Source organism: Mugil cephalus, chromosome 19 (genome assembly GCF_022458985.1).
Source record: "Mugil cephalus isolate CIBA_MC_2020 chromosome 19, CIBA_Mcephalus_1.1, whole genome shotgun sequence".
NCBI lineage: Eukaryota > Metazoa > Chordata > Actinopteri > Mugiliformes > Mugilidae > Mugil > Mugil cephalus.
Genome location: NC_061788.1, coordinates 1,094,450 through 1,115,263, shown reverse-complemented (window position 1 = coordinate 1,115,263; position 20,814 = coordinate 1,094,450). Strand labels below are relative to the sequence as shown.

Genomic DNA, 20,814 nt, shown 5'->3' with positions numbered 1-20,814 from the left:
GGTGAGGACGGGAGGAGGACAGGGTGAGGACAGGGTGAGGACGGGGTGAGGACGGGAGGAGGGGGGGCAGGAGTTACCGTAGTTCAGGGCCTCGGGTGCCGTCCATTTGATGGGAATCTGTTTGAGTCCTGATGAGGAATAAACTCCATCGTCCTCCTGGCGACTCATCCCAAAGTCACTAATCTTCAACACACTGCCGTCCCCCACCAGACAGTTCCTGGCCGCCAGGTCCCTGGAGACACACAGGGTCATAAAGACATGTCTCTGGGACACACGGAGTCATGGAGACATGTCTCTGGGACACGTCTCTGGGACACACAGAGTCATGGAGACATGTCTCTGGGACAGGTCGGCAGCAGAACTGAGGCTGAGGCTCCGTAAACATGAAGGTACCTGCACCAGGTGACACTTGTCCATGAACAGGGTCCGTTAACCAGCAGCTGATATGTGATGAGGAGACGCTGCAGATTAATGAACAAATGTCTGCTCTGTTTCCTCTCCAGGGCTGTAGCTCTATTCTCAGTGTTAAACAAATCTAAAGGACGCACTGCAACATGTTCTGCTTTCACAGAGTCAGTGTGTCAGATGATAATAATAATAATAAATTTGCTTTTCCAGCAGCAGCTAAACTCAGTGATGCTACGGTTAAACATCCTCACGTTCACTGTGCTCGTTTTTTTATTAGTTATTTCTAAAATATAATTTGGTTAAATGACTTCAGTGTGTGTCTATATTGTTACAGCTCTAACAGAGACAGGTTCATAGAGACAGGTCTCTGGGGGACAGGGGGACCAGGTCTCTGGGGGGGACAGGGGGACCAGGTCTCTGGGGGGGACAGGGGGACCAGGTCTCTGGGGGTACCTGTGGATACAGTTCTTGTCCTCCAGGTACGCCATACCAGCTGCTGCATCAACTGCAAAGCGAAGCAGCTGCTTCGTCTTCAACTCGTCCTTCTTCTTCCTCAGGAAGGACAGGAAGTCTCCACCTGGGGGACCAACACACCTGTTACAAACCAACCAATCACAAACAAGATGGATCTAACAGGACGTAACCTCCGCCCACCAGGAACCAGCTCCATGACGATGTAGATCGGCTGTCGTTGCGTACAAACGCCGATCAGCTTCACGATGTTCGGGTGGTCGTACTGCTTCAAGATCCTGCAGCCAATCAGAGACAGGCACACACGGGCCAATCAGAGACAGGCACACACGGGCCAATCAGAGACAGGCACACACGGGCCAATCAGAGACAGGCACACACGGGCCAATCAGAGACGGGCACACACGAGCCAATCAGAGACAGGCACACACGGGCCAATCAGAGACTCCCTATAATCAGGGAGAACTAACCTGGCTTCAGAAAGGAAGCGGATCTTCAGCTCTGGAGGTAAATCTTCTTTACAGGTTTTTACTGCGACCGGCGTTTTGTCACGCTGCAGCGTCCCCTTGAACACCTCGCCAAAGTTACCCTGGCAACCGGCAGACAGACGGCATGTTAGAGGTTAGCATTCAATAGAAGCTAACAGGAGCTAATAGAGGCTAATCGGAGCTAATGTCCTCGGGCAGCTCTGGAACGTGTTGGGTGGTTCGTGGTTGTTACTAACAAACAAACAAAGTTAAGTCTGTGGCTAAGAGCCATGTTTTCACCGGACTAAGAGAGAGAATCAGTTCAGTTTCCACCGCCCGCCCCAGACACAGAGCGATGTGGCTGAAAAACCTTGACCTAAAAAAAACACTGCAAAAGCTGTACGTGAAATCAGTGCATCTCGTTGACAAAGAGCCAACGGAGGAGGAACATCTGCATTTCAAAGTTCAGACCTGATATCGAGCCTGACGGTTCATTTTAACTCTATCATCATATTATACGTACTATCGATCAGTGCCTGCACAACTAAGAAGGTTGACTAACAGGAGATAGCTTAAGCAAATAGAAGCTAAGAGACGCTAACAGAAGCTAAGAGACGCTACCTTCCCCAGTAGTTCGCCCAGAGTCACGTCCTCATGATTCAAAATCCACTTCTTATCCTGCGCACACAGGTCAAAGGTTAGAAACACAGTGAAACTCAGCTGAAGCAGAAGAACAACATGCTAACAACATGCTAACAACACACCAACAACACACACCAACACACCAACAACACACACCAACACACTAACAACATGTTGACAACAACACGCGTGTCCAGAGTAAAGGGGGCGTTGCCTTGACGACGGCGTTGAGCAGCACGACTCCAGACTTCTTGGTGATGACCTGTTTGGTGTTGAAGTGATGTTCAATGAGCTGAGGGATGGTGGAGAAGCCCGTCCCCTCGAACCGATACTGGCCCTGTCCCAGGAGACACAGCAACATAAATATCAGAGTGAGCCAGGAGTCCCAGGACCATGGACGGAAGAAACGGGCATGACAACAAAACACAGGATAAAATATGGTAATTTCAGTCCATGTTTCTGCCTCAGTGTGTCTCTACATCCAGTCTGAGGCAATAAGATGCTGAACTGCAGGAGGAAAGTAACTCTGAACTCTTATTGCAGAGTAAACAGCAGCAAACACAGCAAACAGCTAAAGTAAGTCATCCTCCAGGATGTTAAGGTCATAACACCACAAACAAACACAACACAACAAATAAACCTGAGAATGGAAACACAATTAGTGCACATTTTACATACATGCTTTCAAGTCATGCAACACATTAAAGGCAGGATATGTAAAACCTGCACCGTCTACACCCGAACACAGACACTCTGTAAAACAGCCTGTGATGGGTGGAAAAATAACGGAGGAGGAGGCTTAGAAGTCACTTGTTCTCTCAACATTAAAGGCATCAAAGACTGAAATCCTTAAAAAATGTTGAGTTCTGGGTCATTTTGGTTCCAGTGATCCACTCCTGAAGGCCGTGTTTTTTATTAAAGTCACATTGTTCTGTTGCCGTGGTTCGTGTCTATATGAAGACAGAACATCAGAAAGTTCTTCAGAGACTAAAACGTCTAAAACAAGGAACCTAAGAAGATCCAGGTTCTCAGCCAGGAAGGTCCAGCTGCCTCCAGATCACCAGGAAGCACAGATTCATCCTTCATCAGCTGGATCCACTCTGCAAAAATACAGACGAACCAACATCTGGACGTCCAACCAATGACCTCATCCTGATCCACATGTGCAGGGAAACCAGCCAATGACATCACAGGAGCTCCAGCAGCAGTGGTCAAACCAAACTGGTGTCCAGTGTTCCAGCCTCACTGTACGTGGTGGACGTTTAGATCATGGCTTAAGGTCCTACAAGGCTGTGAAGAAGCCCCTGATCAATGAGAGACAGAGCTTAGACCCAAGAACACAAGGACTGGACAGTCAGGACCTGGAAGAAGATTCTGTGGTCAGATGAGTCCAGTTTCCAGCTTTATCTTCCTCCTGCTAATGTTCTGCTACGCAGAAGGCCAGGCCAAGCATCATCTCCAGCATGGACAGTAGCTACTGTCAGACATGGTGGAGGCAGCATCAGGCTTTGATGCATGATGCTGCTGGTGTTGCTCATCTCACTGTCTGTCATCACACATTCAGCTCGTTCTCCAAACCCACATGGTCCCTTCTGCACGTGCTCTGTTGTGTCCAGGTCCAAACTGGATGTTTCTACCAGATAAAGCCCCTTGACACCCCAACATCCAAGGCGACCACAAGGGTGCAGAACGTCGCTGAACCAGCAGGATCCAGGACCAGTAGAACCTGGCTGCAGGAGCACAGGATCCAGGACCAGTAGAACCAGGCTGCAGGAGCACAGGATCCAGGACCACACATCCATTTCATGATATGATTTTAAGGGTGTTTTTTTACCACCACTGTATACACACACCTACACACAGCTACACCTGTGTGTGTAGGTGTGTAGGTGCGTGTATAGTACTGTAGAGGTGTGTGTATATAGTTGTGTAATAGTTGTATATATAGTTGTATAGTAGTGTAGCAGTAGCAGTGTGAGTGTGTACATACGTCGGCGTACTGGATGATGAAATGGCGTCGCTGCTCGTCTGAAAACACCGACAGGACGTACTCTCCTGGTTTACCGTGACTCTCCCGGACCAGGAAGTCTCCCTGTTGCCGTAGTAACTCCTGAGCCTCGGTGCGTGGGATGGCGCCGTGGTACCACTCCTGGTCAGCTAGGGGGCGCTCTGACGTAGGGATCACATCAAAGAACTGCTGCAGCACAGATACAGAGAGGAGCAACTAGTTAGTGGGGCTAGATGCTACTAGATGCTAGGCTAACTAGTACTAGTTACTACTGCTCTACCTAGTAGTGATTAGTAGTGGTCAGTACTGGTCTACCTAGCACTGATTAGTATTGGTTACTACTGGTCTACATAGTACAGGTTAGTAGTGGTTAGTAGTGGTATACCCAGTACTAGTAAGTGCTAGTTACTACTGATCTACCTAGTACTGGTCAGTAGTGGTATGCCTAGTACTGGTTACTACTGGTCTGCACAGTACTGATTAGTAGTGGTCTACCTAGTACAGGTTAGTACTGGATAGTAGTGGTCTACCTAGTACTGGTTAATACTGGTTAGTAGTGGTCTACCTAGTACTGGTTAATACTGGTACCTACTGGTCTACATAGTGCTGGTTAGTAGTGGTCTACCTGGTACTGGTTAGTAGTGGTCTACCTAGTACTGGTTAGTACTGATACCTACTGGTCTACATACTACTGGTTAGTAGTGGTCTACCTAGTACTGGTTAGTACTGGTTAATAGTGGTCTACCTAGTACTGGTTACTACTGGTCAACATAATACTGGTTAGTAGTGTTCTACCTAGTACTGGTTACTACTGGTCTACGTAGTACTGGTTAGTACTAGTACCTACTGGTCTACATACTACTGGTTAGTAGTGGTCTACCTAGTACTGGTTAGTAGTGTTCTACCTAGTACTGGTTACTACTGGTCTACATAGTACTGGTTAGCAGTGGTCTACCTAGTACTGGTTAGAACTGGTTAATAGTGGTCTACCTAGTACTGGTTACTACTGGTCAACATAATACTGGTTAGTAGTGTTCTACCTAGTACTGGTTACTACTGGTCTACGTAGTACTGGTTAGTACTAGTACCTACTGGTCTACATACTACTGGTTAGTAGTGGTCTACCTAGTACTGGTTAGTACTGGTTAGTAGTGTTCTACCTAGTACTGGTTACTACTGGTCTACATAGTACTGGTTAGTAGTGGTCTACCTAGTACTGGTTAGTGCTGGTTAGTAGTGGTCTACCTAGTACTGGTTAGTACTAGTACTGTAGTACCGAGGTGGAGGAGCCCAGCGTGGCTTTAGACCGGATAATCCCGGCCAGAGAGTGACGCAGAGTGTCGAAGCGAGAACTCTTCTCCTTCATCTTGTCCTGAAATGTTCACAAGTTTATTAAATAATAATGTTAATAAATAATAATAAATTATGATAAATATTTAATAGTTAAAGGGACAGTGTTTACAGTAGAGCTGACTGAGTGGGCGTCGTCCTCATATGGTGGTGCAAGGGGGGGCGGGGCAGGGGGTGGGGCTGTAGCAGCCGCCGCCATCTTGGAGTCCAGCAAGGCCTTCTGGGAAAAGAGACGCGCCTCAGAGCCACGTAACGATTGGACGGTTTGACGAAGCTCCAGGAGGGACAGCTTCTGACTGAGGAGCAGGACACAGCTGAGGACGAGAGACAATCAGAGGGACAATCAGACAGAGGGACAATCAGAGGAACATAACCCTAACCCTATATTACTATCTTTTACCTTTACGTCCTCCTCAACAACCTGCCATAAAATCCTCACACTTCAATACTTTTTTTTCTACTTTTTTTTCATGAATCATTTAAACAACTTCAACTACTGTCTGAATCTGGAGCGGCCTCCGAAGGGACCAGCTTCACCAACGAGATGTTGGGGGACATTTCATTAGTGATCAGAAAGAGACCTGGAGTGAAGACAAGGAGCAAAAATGACGAAGTGTTTCAGTTTGGAGGAAAAATTTTTTACAAAAATGCCCGAAGAGGGAATAAGTGTTAACTATACTCATGAACTGTGTGTAACTATACTAATCAACTGTGTGTAACTATACTAATCAACTGTGTGTAACTATACTAATCAACTGTGTGTAACTATACTACATATATATGTTATCGAAATTCTTTATACCCAAATATTGGAATCGGCATCGGCCCCACAAAAATCCATATCGGTCGGGCCCTAATGTTGACACCCTATGGTGTTTAACTATGTAGACAGAGACAAAAAAGACAGAGGGACAATGAGACAGGGGGACATTCAGACTCACTCGCTCTTCTTCTCAGCGTTCTCTTGACTTGTCTGGATTTTGGCGTCCAGTTCATCGGCCAACGTTTCCTTCGTCCTCAGATTCTGTTGAGTGAGCGTCAGCTCATCTGTGGTGGACGTCCACCTGATGGACACGAAGACGTTTCTACAATAAATGGACGTGAAGACATTTCTATCTGTTCACTGTTTTATTTTAGAAGTCAGCATTTGTCTGAGGCTCATTTCCTTTTATATTTCTCGTGTGCAGTTTGCTTTGGAAAGCACTGAGCTGCATTAACACTTTCTCGCTACTAAACGTCATCGCTAGTCTTTCCGTGGCCATCGTTGGTTGGAGTCAACACATTGGAGGAGTGGGTGCTGCCTTGGCTTCTAACAGGGCATCAGGCTGGTAAAGCATGAGGAAGGACCTGATGTGGGCCGTGGGCCTCGTGTACAAAGGAATCATGCACTTGAAAACGTGTGCTGTCTTTTTCATGCAGAATTCAGACGTATCAGGAGTGACGTGACCATGGAAATGTGCGGTGCCTCATCAGATTTCAGCGGCTACGTCCGCTGGTATCTACAGCTGTTGATCCTTTGACGACACCATGAGGTGATGCTGGGAAACTGTCATAATACTGTATTGGCAACACTTTTGTGGTAGGCGGCCTTCCTCTGCTTCATATCCACCTTGAAATCGGATGTTGTGAAATTGTGTGATTCTGTCAATAATGAGTCAGAAAAGTGTGCAGATGCTAATCTGTGCCAATGTCAGAGGACGTCTGTGACCTTAATCCTGTGCAAATCGACAACGTCCGTAATTTCCAAAGTCATAATTGCACCATAAATAATTCTGGTTACGCAGAGATAAAACTAATCCAGTGTGAATCAGCATCTCTGCATTTCTTGTCACTTAAGAATTATGAAGGATGTGTCTATAAATCAAAGTTTGAACAGATGTTTGGGAGCAAAGCGGGAATGTAGCTCAATTATTAACCCGTTTAGACCAGGGATGAAATCATTAAATCGATTGACGTGTTAATCTGTGTAGATGGAGCTGATTTAAATACAGACAACCTCCACTTCAGTGAGTAGCGTCTCCAATTTGCTTTCTGTTATGTTCTTTTGTCCCATCCTACTCATTTTTTTGTTTTAATTTTTTGATTGCACAGAGAGGGGAATCTCAGGTGCAGAGCCAAAATTATTTGCGTATTTAAATGAAGGTGTGGTTTATATGGCTATTTTTAGGTTTTAGCAAAATTTCCCCAGCTCTGTAGATAGCTGCTCCACCTTAGTCCAGAGCCTGCTGTGGTCAGACTTCGCCCTCTTCTTTCAGGGTGCGACTGCAGCAGCCTCCCGCCGACGTTGGGCCCATCTCTGAGGGGCCTGAGGTGGCTGGTCTTATGGGATGCCAGAGAGGGGGACTCTCTGGCATCTGAGTCGGGACCCCGCAGCTTTGCTCTGAGTTCACTGGCCGAGACAGAGGACGACTCCATGTGTCCTTTTATGCACACAGCCCTGGATTGGCTGCAAAAGGAGGTACCGCAGCAGATGAAGGCAGCACTTACAAGTGTCTTTTCAGGCGTACACCGGCCACCACTGCCTTTGTGGTTCCCCAGTCAGTGGACTACTTGAGAGAGGTGCAGACCTGTTGGAGGGACCCTAAAGCTTGCTCCCACCTCTCCACAGATGGTTGAACCCTGGCAGCTATGCACGATGCCGTGAGTGTTGGCCTGGAGTGCATGCCAGTCATTGAGCCTGCCATCGCTTCCCTCATTGTGTCTCCAGGTGAGACGCTTTGAGGGAACCCTAGGTGCCCTCGACCCCAGGGTCAAATCACAGAGGATCTGCTCACAGGGACTGATGATGCTGGGGCATGTCCTGGGTATATAGACAACTCCCTACCACACCTCATGCTGGCCCTCTCGGCCTCTGCTGACGCTGTCACCTTCTACGATGCTTCTCTGGGGGCATTTGGCCTTATGTCTAGAGAGGTTGGAAGGCTTATCTCCATCCTTGTCCTAACTCGCCGCCAGGTCTGGCTCTAACAGTCGACCCTGACAGAGGCAGCTAGGAGAACCCTTCACAACCTCCCAGTGGAACCAGGGGAAATATTAGGACCTGCAGTGCAGGAGATGCTGGAGCGAACCAGGCCTGTTGGGCCTCCAGTCTGCAGCCCTGGGACTGCCTGCTGACAACCCACTCCACTGGTCGTTGTAGTATCCAGGGACTTTCTGGACTTTAGGGACTCTGCCCACCCACACTCCAGACAACTCTGAGTTAAATCCTGCTGCCGGCCCCCACATAGTCAAGATGAGATGACCAGCATCAACGATCTAACAAAAGCCCCCGCATTGGACCAGGAGCTAACCACCCTCTTGGTCAAGGGCGCCATCCAGGCTGTGGACCTACTATCACACCCCAGAGGGTTCTACTCGACCTACTTCCTTGTAGCAAAAAAGACTGCACAATAACATTTTCTACTCATTAAGAGGAGTTAATGCAGCAGATCAGGGGTGCTCACACTTTTTCAGCATGCGAGCTACTTATAAAATGGCCAAGTCAAAATGATCTACCTACTACAAAAATGCAAAACATATATTTATTTATAAATATATTGAGGATTCTTTGTACAATGTATATTGATGTACCTTGCATAACTGCATGAGCTAATATTGCACAACACAACACAATTAACTATGCACATTTTTTGTCATTACGTGAGTTTACTCTGATGACTTGCACTGAATTGAATCAGATAGGGATGCATAGTCCGGACAGTAGGTGCTGACAGCCAGCCTCAAGCACACTTCCAAATGATCGGCAGTCATGGTGGAGCGGTACTTGGACTTAATGATCTTCATGTGAGAAAAGGCTGACTCACATAAATAAGTGGAGCCGAATAATGCAGTCAAGGAGGTAGCACATTTCCTCATGTTGGGGTACTTGACCTCTGTGAGTAAGTTCCACAACTGTCCATGAGCTCTAGACTTCAGCTCAATGTCGGCTTGCAGTGTCAAAATCTCATCTTCCACTCCAGAAGAGTTCAGGTGAATCAGTGTTGCAATTTTTGATGTGAGTGAATCCACCTCAGCATCGTCCCGAAAAGGATAGCACATGAATGTAGCGACTGGCTCGAGCAAAGAAAAGTCTTGAAAGCGTTTGTCAAACTCTGACAGAAGACTGTCAATCTGCTCTGTGTAGCGTGCACTGTCAAGTTGCACTTCCCTTGCATCTCCAGCTCTGACGCCAGGTTCTGGAAGTTTGCCAAATCATGGCACTGCAGCTTTGAGAAGAGATGTCGCATCTTTCGTTTGAAAGCATTAACTGAGCTGATCATATTGATCACTGTTTTGTCTTTTCCTTGCAGCTCTAGATTGAGGTCATTCAACATGTTTGTCAAATCGGTTAAGAATGTCAAGTCTAACAGCCACTGACCATCATTTAGTTGCTTGTATTCTGCATGTCCAGCTACACGGAAAAACTCCTTAATCTCCGGACAGAGCTCTCGAATTTCCCTCGACTAAGCCATCTCACGTCAGAGAACAACTCAGAGTGGTCGCAGTCAGCCTTCTCCAGATGTGCACGGAATAACCGTCTTTGAAGAGATCTGGCGCGAATAGAGCAGGCGATCTTCGTTGTCACATCCATGATCTCTTTCATGTTGAGCATTTTAGCGCATTACGCTTGTTGGTGGATTATGCAATGGTAATTCAAGAAGTCCAGGAAAACATCGTCCTGCCTGCACTTGGCAATAAATCCATTCAAGCGGCCAACCATTGCAGGTGCGCCATCCGTGGTGATAGACACCAACTTGTACACTGGGAGCTGGGTTTTATCGATAAAGTTTTTGAACGACTGAAATATGTCCTCTCCTCGCGTCTGTTCTTTCATGGGCAGTACAGTTAATAGCTCCTCTTTTGCAGTGATATCAGTAAACACCATACGAATGAAAATGCACATCTGGGCTGTGTCACTCATGTCCGTAGACTCGTCCAACTGCTGTGAGAAACATTCACAATCTACGATGTCTTTCCAAAGTTGCCCGGTCAAATCCTCCGCCATGGCTTCACAGCGCCGTGTAACTGTACTTCTTGACAGCTGCAGAGCTTTGATCGAAGATAATATTTCTGTCTTGTTTTTAAAGTCTCGGAACAATGAGTCAGCTGCTTCAACGAAGGCCTCCTTTACCATCTCTCCGTCTTGGAAGGATTTCTTGTTATTAACAATGAGATGACTCACCCGGAACGATGCTTCGGTGGCGGCTTTCGCTTTTGAAGTAGGTCGTGTGAAAAATGGCTGTTGTCCGGACAACTGGCATTTTAATTCCTTCACCTTTCTCTTTCTCAGCTCGCTTTTTGGCAGGAAGTCGGTGTCATATTTTCCATGAACAGTCCAAAAATGCCGCTCCACATTTCCCTTCTTTGGTATTGCGATGGTAGACTGGCAGATGAGGCAAACGCACTTTGAAAATGTCATTGTGAAAAAAAAGTCCTCCTCCCATTCCGTATGAAAGTGATACGTTTTTGTTTTCTTACTTGGTCCAGCTCCCCCACTCATGTTTATACCCTTTCTTGAGTTCAAGAGAATAAAACGAGGGCTTAAAATTGTAGGTAACCAACTCGCTAGCTAGCTTGTCAGTTGTGCTGCACTTAGCACCGTTGTTTGCGCATGCGTGATGACCTAAGTGTCAGAAAAATTCAGATGCATCTGATGGCTGCCCTGTATATTTCAATCAATGACAGATATATAGGCTGACATCTATTTTTTCTTTAATGTCATGCGACCCATACTACCTTTGCGATCGACTGGTAGATCGCGATCGACGTAATGAGCACCCCTGCAGTAGATACACCAAGAATGGACTATTTTACTGTGATGATGAGTAAATATTGTAGAATAATCCCACACTAGCAGTAAAACAGGTTTGCATGGGCCTCTATTACAACTATCTGCTGATGTGGAAATCCGGGGACAGCTAGGAGATTAAAAAAAAAGAAAAAGAAAAAGAAATAAGATCAGATGAAATAAAGTAAGAGGGACAATTACGGTTTCATTTATTTTGACATACAGTATAACATATTTTAAGTGCTATGTCTGTAATGTCAATACCAGCGCAACCGGCTACCATGACAATTGTAGTCTTCCACGCAACATTTTTTTTCTCATTCATAAAATTAAAATTGGGGATACTGTAGCCGAGTGGAGGCGACGTCAAGTAGTAGGGGACAGGGTCAGGCCCGGAAGCATAGGTGAGTGGTTAATTAGGCTGATAAGAGGCGCCTGTTGGTGAGCCAGAAACGCAACTCTGGGCTATTGGTTCCTCCAAGGCTGACACCCCGTTTAACTCTGCAGGGAAGGGGAAAAGTTTGTCTGGCTATACAAATGGGCGTGTGACGACAGAAGACGCATTGTGAAGCGTATCATGTAGTGGTCTGTGTGCTACGAACTGTGGCTGGTTCTGGCTTCGTTGGGGATTAAGTTGGGTTTAGCATTATGGCATCTGGGGATCAAATTAAGCCAAATTAATATGCTTTACTAGGGAAGCCCAGTGTCAAGAAGGCATCTTGCCTTTTGGGGGGGATGTGCCAATGATCACCTGTGTGAGGTAAATATATGTTTATAGTTGGGTCGTTTATTGTGTATTTTGGGATGTGTATAACAATGTACATTTGTTTTACCATTTTGTTTCAGGGGGGACTTGACCTGGACCTGGGATCTGTGGATGAACTGGTGGGTTTTGTATGTATATTTTTGGTTGGTGTTGTATGTTTAAATTGAATTATATGTGATGTGTTGTATGTGGGCATTCATTTTGTTTTGTTTTGGGTTGCAGCTAGTGAGATGCTGCCTTGGTCTTCTTTCTTTTTGATGCTTTAGTTCAATTGATTCCTCTATGCCGCCCATATCAAGTATGAACCTGTGTGGTTTCAAATTCTGAGCTTCCGGTTGCATTGGATCCTTGTGTGTGTATTGGTATTGTTATTTAATATTCGGTGGTGTGTGGTTAACCATAACAAACACTGTAGTGTTTGGTCACCACCAGTTGGCTGTATGTGTTCACGGGTATTTTAATAGATGATAATTGTGAAAAAGAAATAAAGATTTACATTTTTTTTATAACTACCCTGTTTCCTGGTTGTATCTATGTTAACGTTACTTAAACCTGGTGCTACAATACTTTCGGGAACAGCTTTAGGCAGGGGACAGGTCATCCAAAACAGGGAACGTTCCCAGAAATCGGGAACGTCTGGTCCTCCTAAACACCCCCAAACAACCAATACTACACCTTTTTTGGCAGAAGTCTTCTCGTTCTACCCCTTAATTTTTCAGACCTTTCCATCTTCACCGCCTCACAATGACGCAGTCGCATCATGCGAGTTCAGAAGCGCTACACTGAAAACGGTTTGGTCTGAAACAGTGTCTCCCAGTGCAGTGTTCCAAATGCTGTGTATAAATACAAATACACCAGTATACCAGTATATTAAAATTTGTATCATGTAGGAAAAAATACCGGTATTCAGTATGAACCGACTCTAACCGGCAGATCCATCTCCTCCTCGTTACGGCCCTTTCGGACTCAGAGCCTGAAGATTCTGCCATATCTAGATGATTAGCTGATCTGTGCACTGTCCTGGACCTGAGGGTGAATTTAGAGAAGAGTTGCCTGGAACCATCTCAGAACACGACCTTCATTGGGGTGTCTTTGAACAATGTGACCATGGCAGCCTGTCCCCCACCGTGTGTGGACAACAGCTTGTGCCTTCTTGCCCTGTTCAGGAGGGGTCAATGGTTGCCCTATGTTGTATATCTGCTTCTCATGGGCATGGCCCTCTGCAGAGTAGGCTGGACAGCTTCTGCTTGGATGCCAAGTGGAACATATGCAGGAACATCAAAGTGTCACAGTGGTGTCTCCTGACCCTGGCCCCATGGAGGGACAGGTGGCTTCATATGGGCCTCAGAGACGTCAATGTCCTCTGCTCCATCTTGCAGGGAGTTTGTCACCATGGACACCTGCCCCTCAGGGTAGAAAGAATGGCCGGTGGCCAGTGGCCTGGAGCTGCAAGCCGTTCATTTAGGTCTCAGGTTAGGGCTGAGGGACAACCATGTCCTCATACAGTCCGACAACACACATCCACCATCAGGGTGGAACCAGGTCTGCACGGCTGCTGATGGTGAGGAGGGATCTACTCAGGTGGAATGCCCTCCCGGAGAACCAGGAGCTGTACGGCCCATCGGTTCAGTAACTCTGGGGTAACTCTGTGGCCGAACACAGCGTTTCTGCCTAAAATACTGTCCCGTGTAGGCCTCAATCAGCCTATATGACCCTGTTTGATCCTCTTCCAGGTGACGTTACAGTCTACGTTACAGCCTGAACAGCTCTTCCTCTGCTATGGGGGGGTCCTAACAGGGGTTGTCCCACTGGGGTGTCGACATCATCAGTTGTGCACACATGGCGAGTAACCGCCTCCTGGAGTGAGGTGCCTTTCTACCAAGAGTGTGGCGGCATAATGGGCGGGCCTGAGGGGGGGGTCCCTTATTTGTGCCACAGCGTCATGGGTGTCACCGCACACTTTCTCCAGGTTCTACAGGCCAATGAACTACAGGTGAATGTGGCCACTCCCCCTGGCTGTGGTCCTGAGGCTTCACAGTCAAGGTGTGTAAGCAGGATTCCTCGTGACTTTTAGACCCAAAGTTACAACTTTTGATTTATTTCGTAGTGTTTTACTTTGGAGGGAACATGGTTTTACTTTGTCATGTTGTACTGCAGTTTTATTTTATAGTGTTTTACTGTGGTTTTATTTTGTAGGAGCTCACATGGCCTGCAGGCTGTCGGCCGTCAGTGTGTTCCAGAGGATCTCGTTAGTGGGAAGGTTGTCGGTCTCTTCCACAAGAGATGGATCGAACTCCACACTCGCCTCTGGCATCTCCGGAGATCTGCAAGGACACTGGGTGTTACCACGACAACCAAATGAGAGACAGCGGTGTGTCTTCCACAGACTGACCCGATAGATCAGGGGTGAACAGGTGTAAACACAGACCTGATCTTTGAAACCATTAAGAGGATGAGTCCAGGACACATAACCTCTACATCAGAGTCCAGTCCTGAACACATGTCCTCTGAGCACATGTCCTCTGAGCACATGTCCTCTGAACAATGATAACAGCCGATTTCTAACCTGTAGGCCTCGATGAAATGTTGATACTCGGCCAGAGGATCGATCTGATGAACAGCTGAAGAGATTTCCTGGTGAACCTTTACAATGTCCTCGGTGAGAAGACTGCTGATCTCACAGTACTCCTCCAGGATACTTTTACTGCAGCAATAAACACGTGTCAGTACTCTAGAATTCTTTTACTGTGGTATTAAAAAATTAAATATATCAATATCGTGTTAAAAATGTGCACATGAATCCCATCAGTGCTCGCTTTCATTAAATATTATTTATTGGTCTCACAGGGCCAGTGTCATGTCCTCCTGCATCCTCTGGAGGGCGTCCAGCAGCGTGGGGGCGGCGCAGCGTCGATGTTCGTCCTGCTGCGTCCGGGCGCCACATACCGCCAACACATACTGGTTATGGAGGTTGTGGAGCTTGGCCGTTGCTTTGTCGTAACGCTCACGTGCGCGCTCAGCCTCCCTTCCTGTGGTTTGGGGAAGAGAGGGAGGAGTCACATTCCAGAACAAACCCACCTTCCAAAAGCTTCCAGGTACGACCTCCCTACGAACTCCCACCTTTGGCAAGAGCCTCTTTGTATTTCTCCTTGGCACTGTTTGCATCGCGGCTCAGTTGCCGATACGTCGTTTTCAGCTTCTCCAGGTCACTCCTGGTAACCTGGCAACAACAAATATGGAGATGCAACGTCTGCTCAGCTTCGTTCCATCAGAAGGTTTCAGACCTTCAAGGGACTTCCCAGCATACCTTGAGGTTGTGGCTCTCCAGCTGCTGATGAAGACTCTGGTAGCTCTTCTTCACCTGCTGCTTGTCTCGGATCAGAGTGGCCAACCGGTGCAGAGGCCCCGAGTTCAGATCGTCAGCGTGTCTCCTCATGACTCGACCCAACGCCTCCGTCTGGCGAATCACCTGCGACCACGACTGACAAAAACAAACAGACCCAGATTAAAGCCACGGCAGACGGAACCAATAGACGGACGGAACCAATAGACGGACGGAACCAATAGACGGACGGAACCGATAGACGGACCGAGCCGATAGACGAGCCGATAGACGGACCGAACCAACCTTGCTGACAGTGCTGATGTAGTCGGCCGCCTCCTGTTTCTCTGTTTGCTGGGTCATGCTGAGGAGCAGTGCAGCATATTCTTTATCGCTTTTCACCCGTAGAGTCATGAAGCGCTTCACCGTCTCCAGCAGCTAGAGGGCGACACACCAACAGAGTGTTAGTTTCTGGAAGGACGTTCAGAACTGACGTCATAGACATTAGATTAGTTTAGATTCAACTTTATTCTCATTCCACATGTTCAGGTCCAGATCAACTAAATCCAGTTTCAACCAGAGGTTCAGCAGTTAGAGCTGGAGCACAGACAGAGGAACATTAGAGGGACGGGACAGGCTGGTTTACAGCACATGGACATTAGAGGGACGGGACAGGCTGGTTTACAGCACATGGACATTAGAGGGACGGGACAGGCTGGTTTATAACACATGGACATAAGAGGGACGGGACAGGCTGGTTTATAGCACATGGAAACCATGTACAGGGAAGACCATATATACATATATACAGGTCAGACCATACATTAATTATGTTAATTACTCGTGAGAGCGTGGCCTTGAACGCAACATCACGTCAAGCACCTACATAGATATATATATGTCTACGAAGCAACCAGGCACCAGGTCAGAAAGTCAGAGGAGTAAAATCTCGGAAAAAAAGAAAAGGGCAGCGACTTAGCGAAGAAAAGACTTATTATCCTAAGATAACTCATAATAGATTTTACAAGCTACACAGCTAGACATTCGCAAAATGTTGAGGCCAGCTAACGTTACGTTACATATTGTTAGCTTAAGTTAATTAAATCAGTGCCGCTAATGTGAGTAAACTTAAGACACTTTGACATCGAGAGTTTCTCTCTGACTTATCTGCCTGTTACATTCTGATCTGTTAGGGGGTAGAGGTAGAGCTGGGTGGTATGACCAGATCTATGTCATCATCTATGACGGTAATGACATGTTCACAAAGTGTTCTGAAATGAAATCTGGGGAGGGGCATTTACAGCTGGGGGGTTAGAATATAATAATAAATTACGTGATGAAATGATTATCAGATCACAGACTTCCACTTTTCCTTCCTTTGACAGTTTGTATAAGGCGTGGTTAGGATGCTCCTATTTTACCTTGCAATGAAAAATACTACTTTCCAATTGGCTGATTGGTCGCTGCTATTTTCTGATTGGTCGATGATTAAGCAGCGCAGCCTGCCTTCGCCTCCTCTACTCATGTATTACTAATCTATTTTACAGTCTACGTGCAGCGAGTGGTTGAAATGTCAAATAGCAGCACGACCCACTACCGTAATAACTGTTGATGTAGTCTGTGCGCAACACACGAGGACATATTCGGGGACGAGGGACAGGTAATTCAAAATGGGGAGTGTCCCTAGAAATCGGAGACGTCTGGTCACCCTAAACACCCACACAACTAGCACCTGTGTTTTCATGGAGCTCGTTCTGCTGCAAAGTTTCCATCTTTACCATATCTCACAGTGACGCAGTCGCACCATGTCTTGGAAGCTACAATGAAAATGGTCCAACCTGAAACAGTGTCTCTGGGCGCAGATTTCCAAACACTGTGTGATCAAACACACCGGTAACACACCGGTGTGTTACAAAATTCATATCATAACAGAAAAAATATCCGTATTCAGTATGAACTGGCATACCGCCCAGACCTAGCTAGAGGGTTTGGGGGTTTGGGGGTTTGAGGGTTAAGGGGTTAAGGGGTTAGGGGGTTAGATGGGGGTTAGGGGTTAGGGGTTAAGGGGTTAGGGTTAAGGGGTTAGGGTTAAGGGGTTAGGGGGTTAGGGGGTTAGATGGGGGTTAGGGGTTAGGGGTTAAGGGGTTAGGGGTTAAGGGGTTAAGGGGTTAGATGGGGGTTAGATGGGGGTTAGGGGTTAAGGGGTTAGGGTTAAGGGGTTAGGGTTAAGGGGTTAGGGTTAAGGGGTTAGGGGTTAAGGGGTTAGGGGGTTAAGGGGTTAGATGGGGGTTAGATGGGGGTTAGGGGTTAAGGGGTTAGGGTTAAGGGGTTAGGGTTAAGGGGTTAGGGGTTAAGGGGTTAGGGGTTAAGGGGTTAGGGGGTTAGGGGTTAGGGGTTAGGGGTTAGGGGTTAAGGGGTTAGGGGTTAGGGGTTAGGGGTTAAGGGGTTAGGGGGTTAGGGGTTAGGCGGTTAGGCAGTTAGGGGGTTAGGGGGTTAGGGGGCTGCTACAGCTCCTACTTGATCTCTGTCCACTCTTTATTGTTGTTATTTTTCTGACCCTGTCTGTGCTGTTCCCCATCATGGGACAAATAAAGATTTTTCTAATTTCTAAATTTTAGTACATAGTATTTAATACTAGTATAAGTAGCAGTAGTAGTAGTATTGTTGTTACTATTAGTAGTATTAATACTAGGGTTAGGAATGAATGTCGTCGTCATCATTAGACGCAATAAATCCAGTGAAAGTAATAAAGAGAATGTATTGCGTCTAATGATGATGATAATGATGGTGATGATGATGGTGATGAAGGTGATGATGATGATGATGAAGGTGGTGATGATGATGATGGTGGTGATGATGATGATGGTGGTGATGATGAGGTGATGAAGGCTCACCTTTAGCTCCCAGTCCTGCAGCTTCAGTAAACCCTCATGGGAGTTCCTCAGGTCCCGACCGAAGCCCATCCTGGATCAGGTCTCTGAGTCAGTCTCTGCTGGGGTTCATGGTCTCATCTACATACACTTCAAACCACATTAAAGCCACGCACCTTTAAAACACGGCTCAAACTCCTCCTAAACTAAACTCTCAACTCCCACGGCGTTTAGCTGATGCTAGGCTAATGCTAGTTGCCCGTTCCCTTTAAACGTAATGGCAAAGAGAAGCTAATAGGCTAGCATGCTAACAGGCTGTTCCCACTGGAACTAACGAACAAACGAGGCCAAATAAACTTCGTAGAAAATCACCTTAAACAGAACAAAGAACCGAACCCAGCGGCATGAAGACCGAGACCGGGCCTGGCTCCAGATTTCCCCCGGATGGAGAGGAGGAGGACGGGTCCGAGGGTCTGGAGGGTCCGAGGGTCGGAGGGTTCTCCTGGGTTAAACTTCTCTGAAGTCACCGCGGTCCTCGACCGTCCACCGGGACCATCTCCTCCTTCCCACTGTCTTTATCCTCCTTTCCCGTGTGTTTAACCTGCTTCCCTGTGGTTTTATCCACCTTTCCCGTGTTTTTATCCTCTTTTCTCCGTGTTCTTATTCTCCTTTCTCCGTGTTTTTATCCCGCTTTCCCGTGTTCTTATCCCCCTTTTCCCGGTTTCCCCTCCTGTCGTTCGGCTCCAGAGCTAACGGAGCTAACAGGCTAACGGCTAACAGGCTAACAGGGAGGGGCTTCCGCTGGAAACGGTGGGGGGGTCTTTGGTTCGAGTCCCTGGAACATTGTAGGTCACATGACGCTGTGAAGCCCGGGCCCAGTGATCCAGAACCAGAGAAATAAAGTACTGGTGTTGGCCTGAATACAAAGAGCAAGGAACTGGTGATAAAGTGTCTCCAGTTAATAGTGAATATTTAGGTGTGATAATATTATCAATTAATGTAATAATATTATTAGAGCGTTTGTGTCCTGGTGACATAAATACAGAAAGACCAGGACAGTGGATTATCAGATCAAATGAAAGTGGACTCGACAATGATCCATAGGAACTAGTACAGATTTATAAAAGTGGATCAGCCTCAGTTTCAGGTCATTTTATTATGATAAATCTAGCTAAATAAAATATGGTAAAATAAGAACTTTACTGAGAAGATACATGATCGAGACAATACTGTAGCATGCAGCAACTGCAACAAAACAACAACATCCACAAACTTATCTGAGTCTCCAGGACGGAGCAGAAGAAGTAACTTAAGGTTTGACTTCATTAGCTGACGATAAATGAACCAACAATGCAGCGAAGCATTTACGTCTCTTTTCTTTGTTATTTATGAATAAATAAAGAAAGAAAGAAATAACGTGAAGAAAAAAGTATTTTTTTTTAAAACTCTTGGACACTTGGACAAATAAGTAACTCAGCGAGTTGGAGCTTCTGTTCAATCCAAGACTGTTGGACTGAAAATTTGAATAATCAAAGACGAATTTACAAGTGTTTTTTTCTCTGTTGTAGAATATCCCACGGTTCACTAAGTGTCCCCACAGCAAGAACACTTAAAACTTACATTAAGTTCTCTATTTATTTAGTTTATATTCAGGCGGAAGTGTCCTTGATCAAGACACTGGACCTCGAGTTGCTCCCAGTGCAGCTGGTGTGTGAATGTGTCTCTGACTGTAAAAGTGCTTTGAGAAACAATAGGTAGAAAAGATCTATGTACAAATAAGACCATTCACCATTTACCATATTTTAAAAGTTCATCTCTTGCACAAAAACATGTTCATTGTTAATGAAGCATTTCATGACTAATTACTTTCTTGATCACCCCTTTACTAAAAACACTTGCAGAAAATAAAACATATCACCAATGCAGGAGCTCGGCCCAAGGAGCAGTGGTGGGCATCCATTATTTTCATCTCTCAAAGGTCGCAACGCTAGAGCTGAGGGGTCTGTGCATGTTTTGGTCATTGGATTTACAAATCATTGGATTACAAATTAAAATTCAAAGCCTTTTGAATGGATCAGGAGGGACGACCAAACCTTTAAAAATCGGTTTTCATTTTCTGTTTCCAAAAACAAAAAATAAAATCGTTAGAAGACAGAAACAAAAAACGCCCTTTTTTTGTTTTTGTTTTTCCATTTTGTACGACCAGAAGTTGCTGTTTTTTTGGGGCTCGGTACAAACTAAAGCTGATGTATCTGCCTGTTGCATCCTGACTCTACTTCCTGACAGACTGGATCATTGTAGAAGCTTCAGCTCAAAAACTAGTTTTCATCTACTTCCATGAAGACTGATCTCTGAAGGGCACAGAGCTTTGTTCAGTTTTCTTTCAAACAAATCAAATGTGTTGTCACACGATGGTTAATGAAGCTCATAGATGAACAGTGACTGTGTTTATATCCAGCTTGTACAGTGATCTCACACTTTAACCATCATGGCAGCGCTCTGCATCCGAGGAAAAGGGGAGATTTGGTGGCAGATATCAGGCTCTGTGCAGGACACAGTGATTTATTCTGATATCAGCCTTTAGAAAGAGCAGAGGTTTGACCAGAACATTCCTCAGGTCATCAACAAACTGCAACGTTATCTGTGACGTACGTGATGACGTATGAGGGAGGAACAACAGGCAGCAGCTCTCACAGCGATGTTAAAGCGGTTTATATCTACTAGTCTGAGGTGCAATGAATAT

General features: G+C 46.2%; 1 protein-coding gene across 7 annotated transcripts in view; it reads right to left on the bottom strand.

The window, feature by feature from the left end:
* fer (fer (fps/fes related) tyrosine kinase) overlaps positions 1 to 18,853 on the bottom strand; it is a 20,039-nt gene extending 1,186 nt beyond the window's left edge. For 3 of the 7 annotated variants that reach the window (XM_047569963.1, XM_047569965.1, XM_047569966.1), the window contains exons 1-18: positions 18,444 to 18,853; positions 18,096 to 18,221; positions 15,508 to 15,639; positions 15,187 to 15,360; positions 15,000 to 15,099; positions 14,725 to 14,908; positions 14,446 to 14,583; positions 14,084 to 14,203; positions 6,288 to 6,431; positions 5,459 to 5,660; positions 5,273 to 5,368; positions 3,979 to 4,185; positions 2,203 to 2,325; positions 1,968 to 2,024; positions 1,350 to 1,468; positions 1,063 to 1,157; positions 862 to 985; positions 78 to 232 (exon numbers count right to left, since the gene is read on the bottom strand). In XM_047569963.1, the coding sequence (XP_047425919.1) occupies positions 78 to 232; positions 862 to 985; positions 1,063 to 1,157; positions 1,350 to 1,468; positions 1,968 to 2,024; positions 2,203 to 2,325; positions 3,979 to 4,185; positions 5,273 to 5,368; positions 5,459 to 5,660; positions 6,288 to 6,431; positions 14,084 to 14,203; positions 14,446 to 14,583; positions 14,725 to 14,908; positions 15,000 to 15,099; positions 15,187 to 15,360; positions 15,508 to 15,639; positions 18,096 to 18,164 (2,239 nt within the window). In that variant the 5' untranslated portion in view covers positions 18,165 to 18,221; positions 18,444 to 18,853. The remainder of the gene's footprint in view (positions 1 to 77; positions 233 to 861; positions 986 to 1,062; positions 1,158 to 1,349; positions 1,469 to 1,967; positions 2,025 to 2,202; positions 2,326 to 3,978; positions 4,186 to 5,272; positions 5,369 to 5,458; positions 5,661 to 6,287; positions 6,432 to 14,083; positions 14,204 to 14,445; positions 14,584 to 14,724; positions 14,909 to 14,999; positions 15,100 to 15,186; positions 15,361 to 15,507; positions 15,640 to 18,095; positions 18,222 to 18,443) is intronic. The other 4 variants (XM_047569967.1, XM_047569968.1, XM_047569969.1 and 1 more) reach the window with 4 other exon arrangements.
* Positions 18,854 to 20,814: the final 1,961 nt, after the last annotated feature.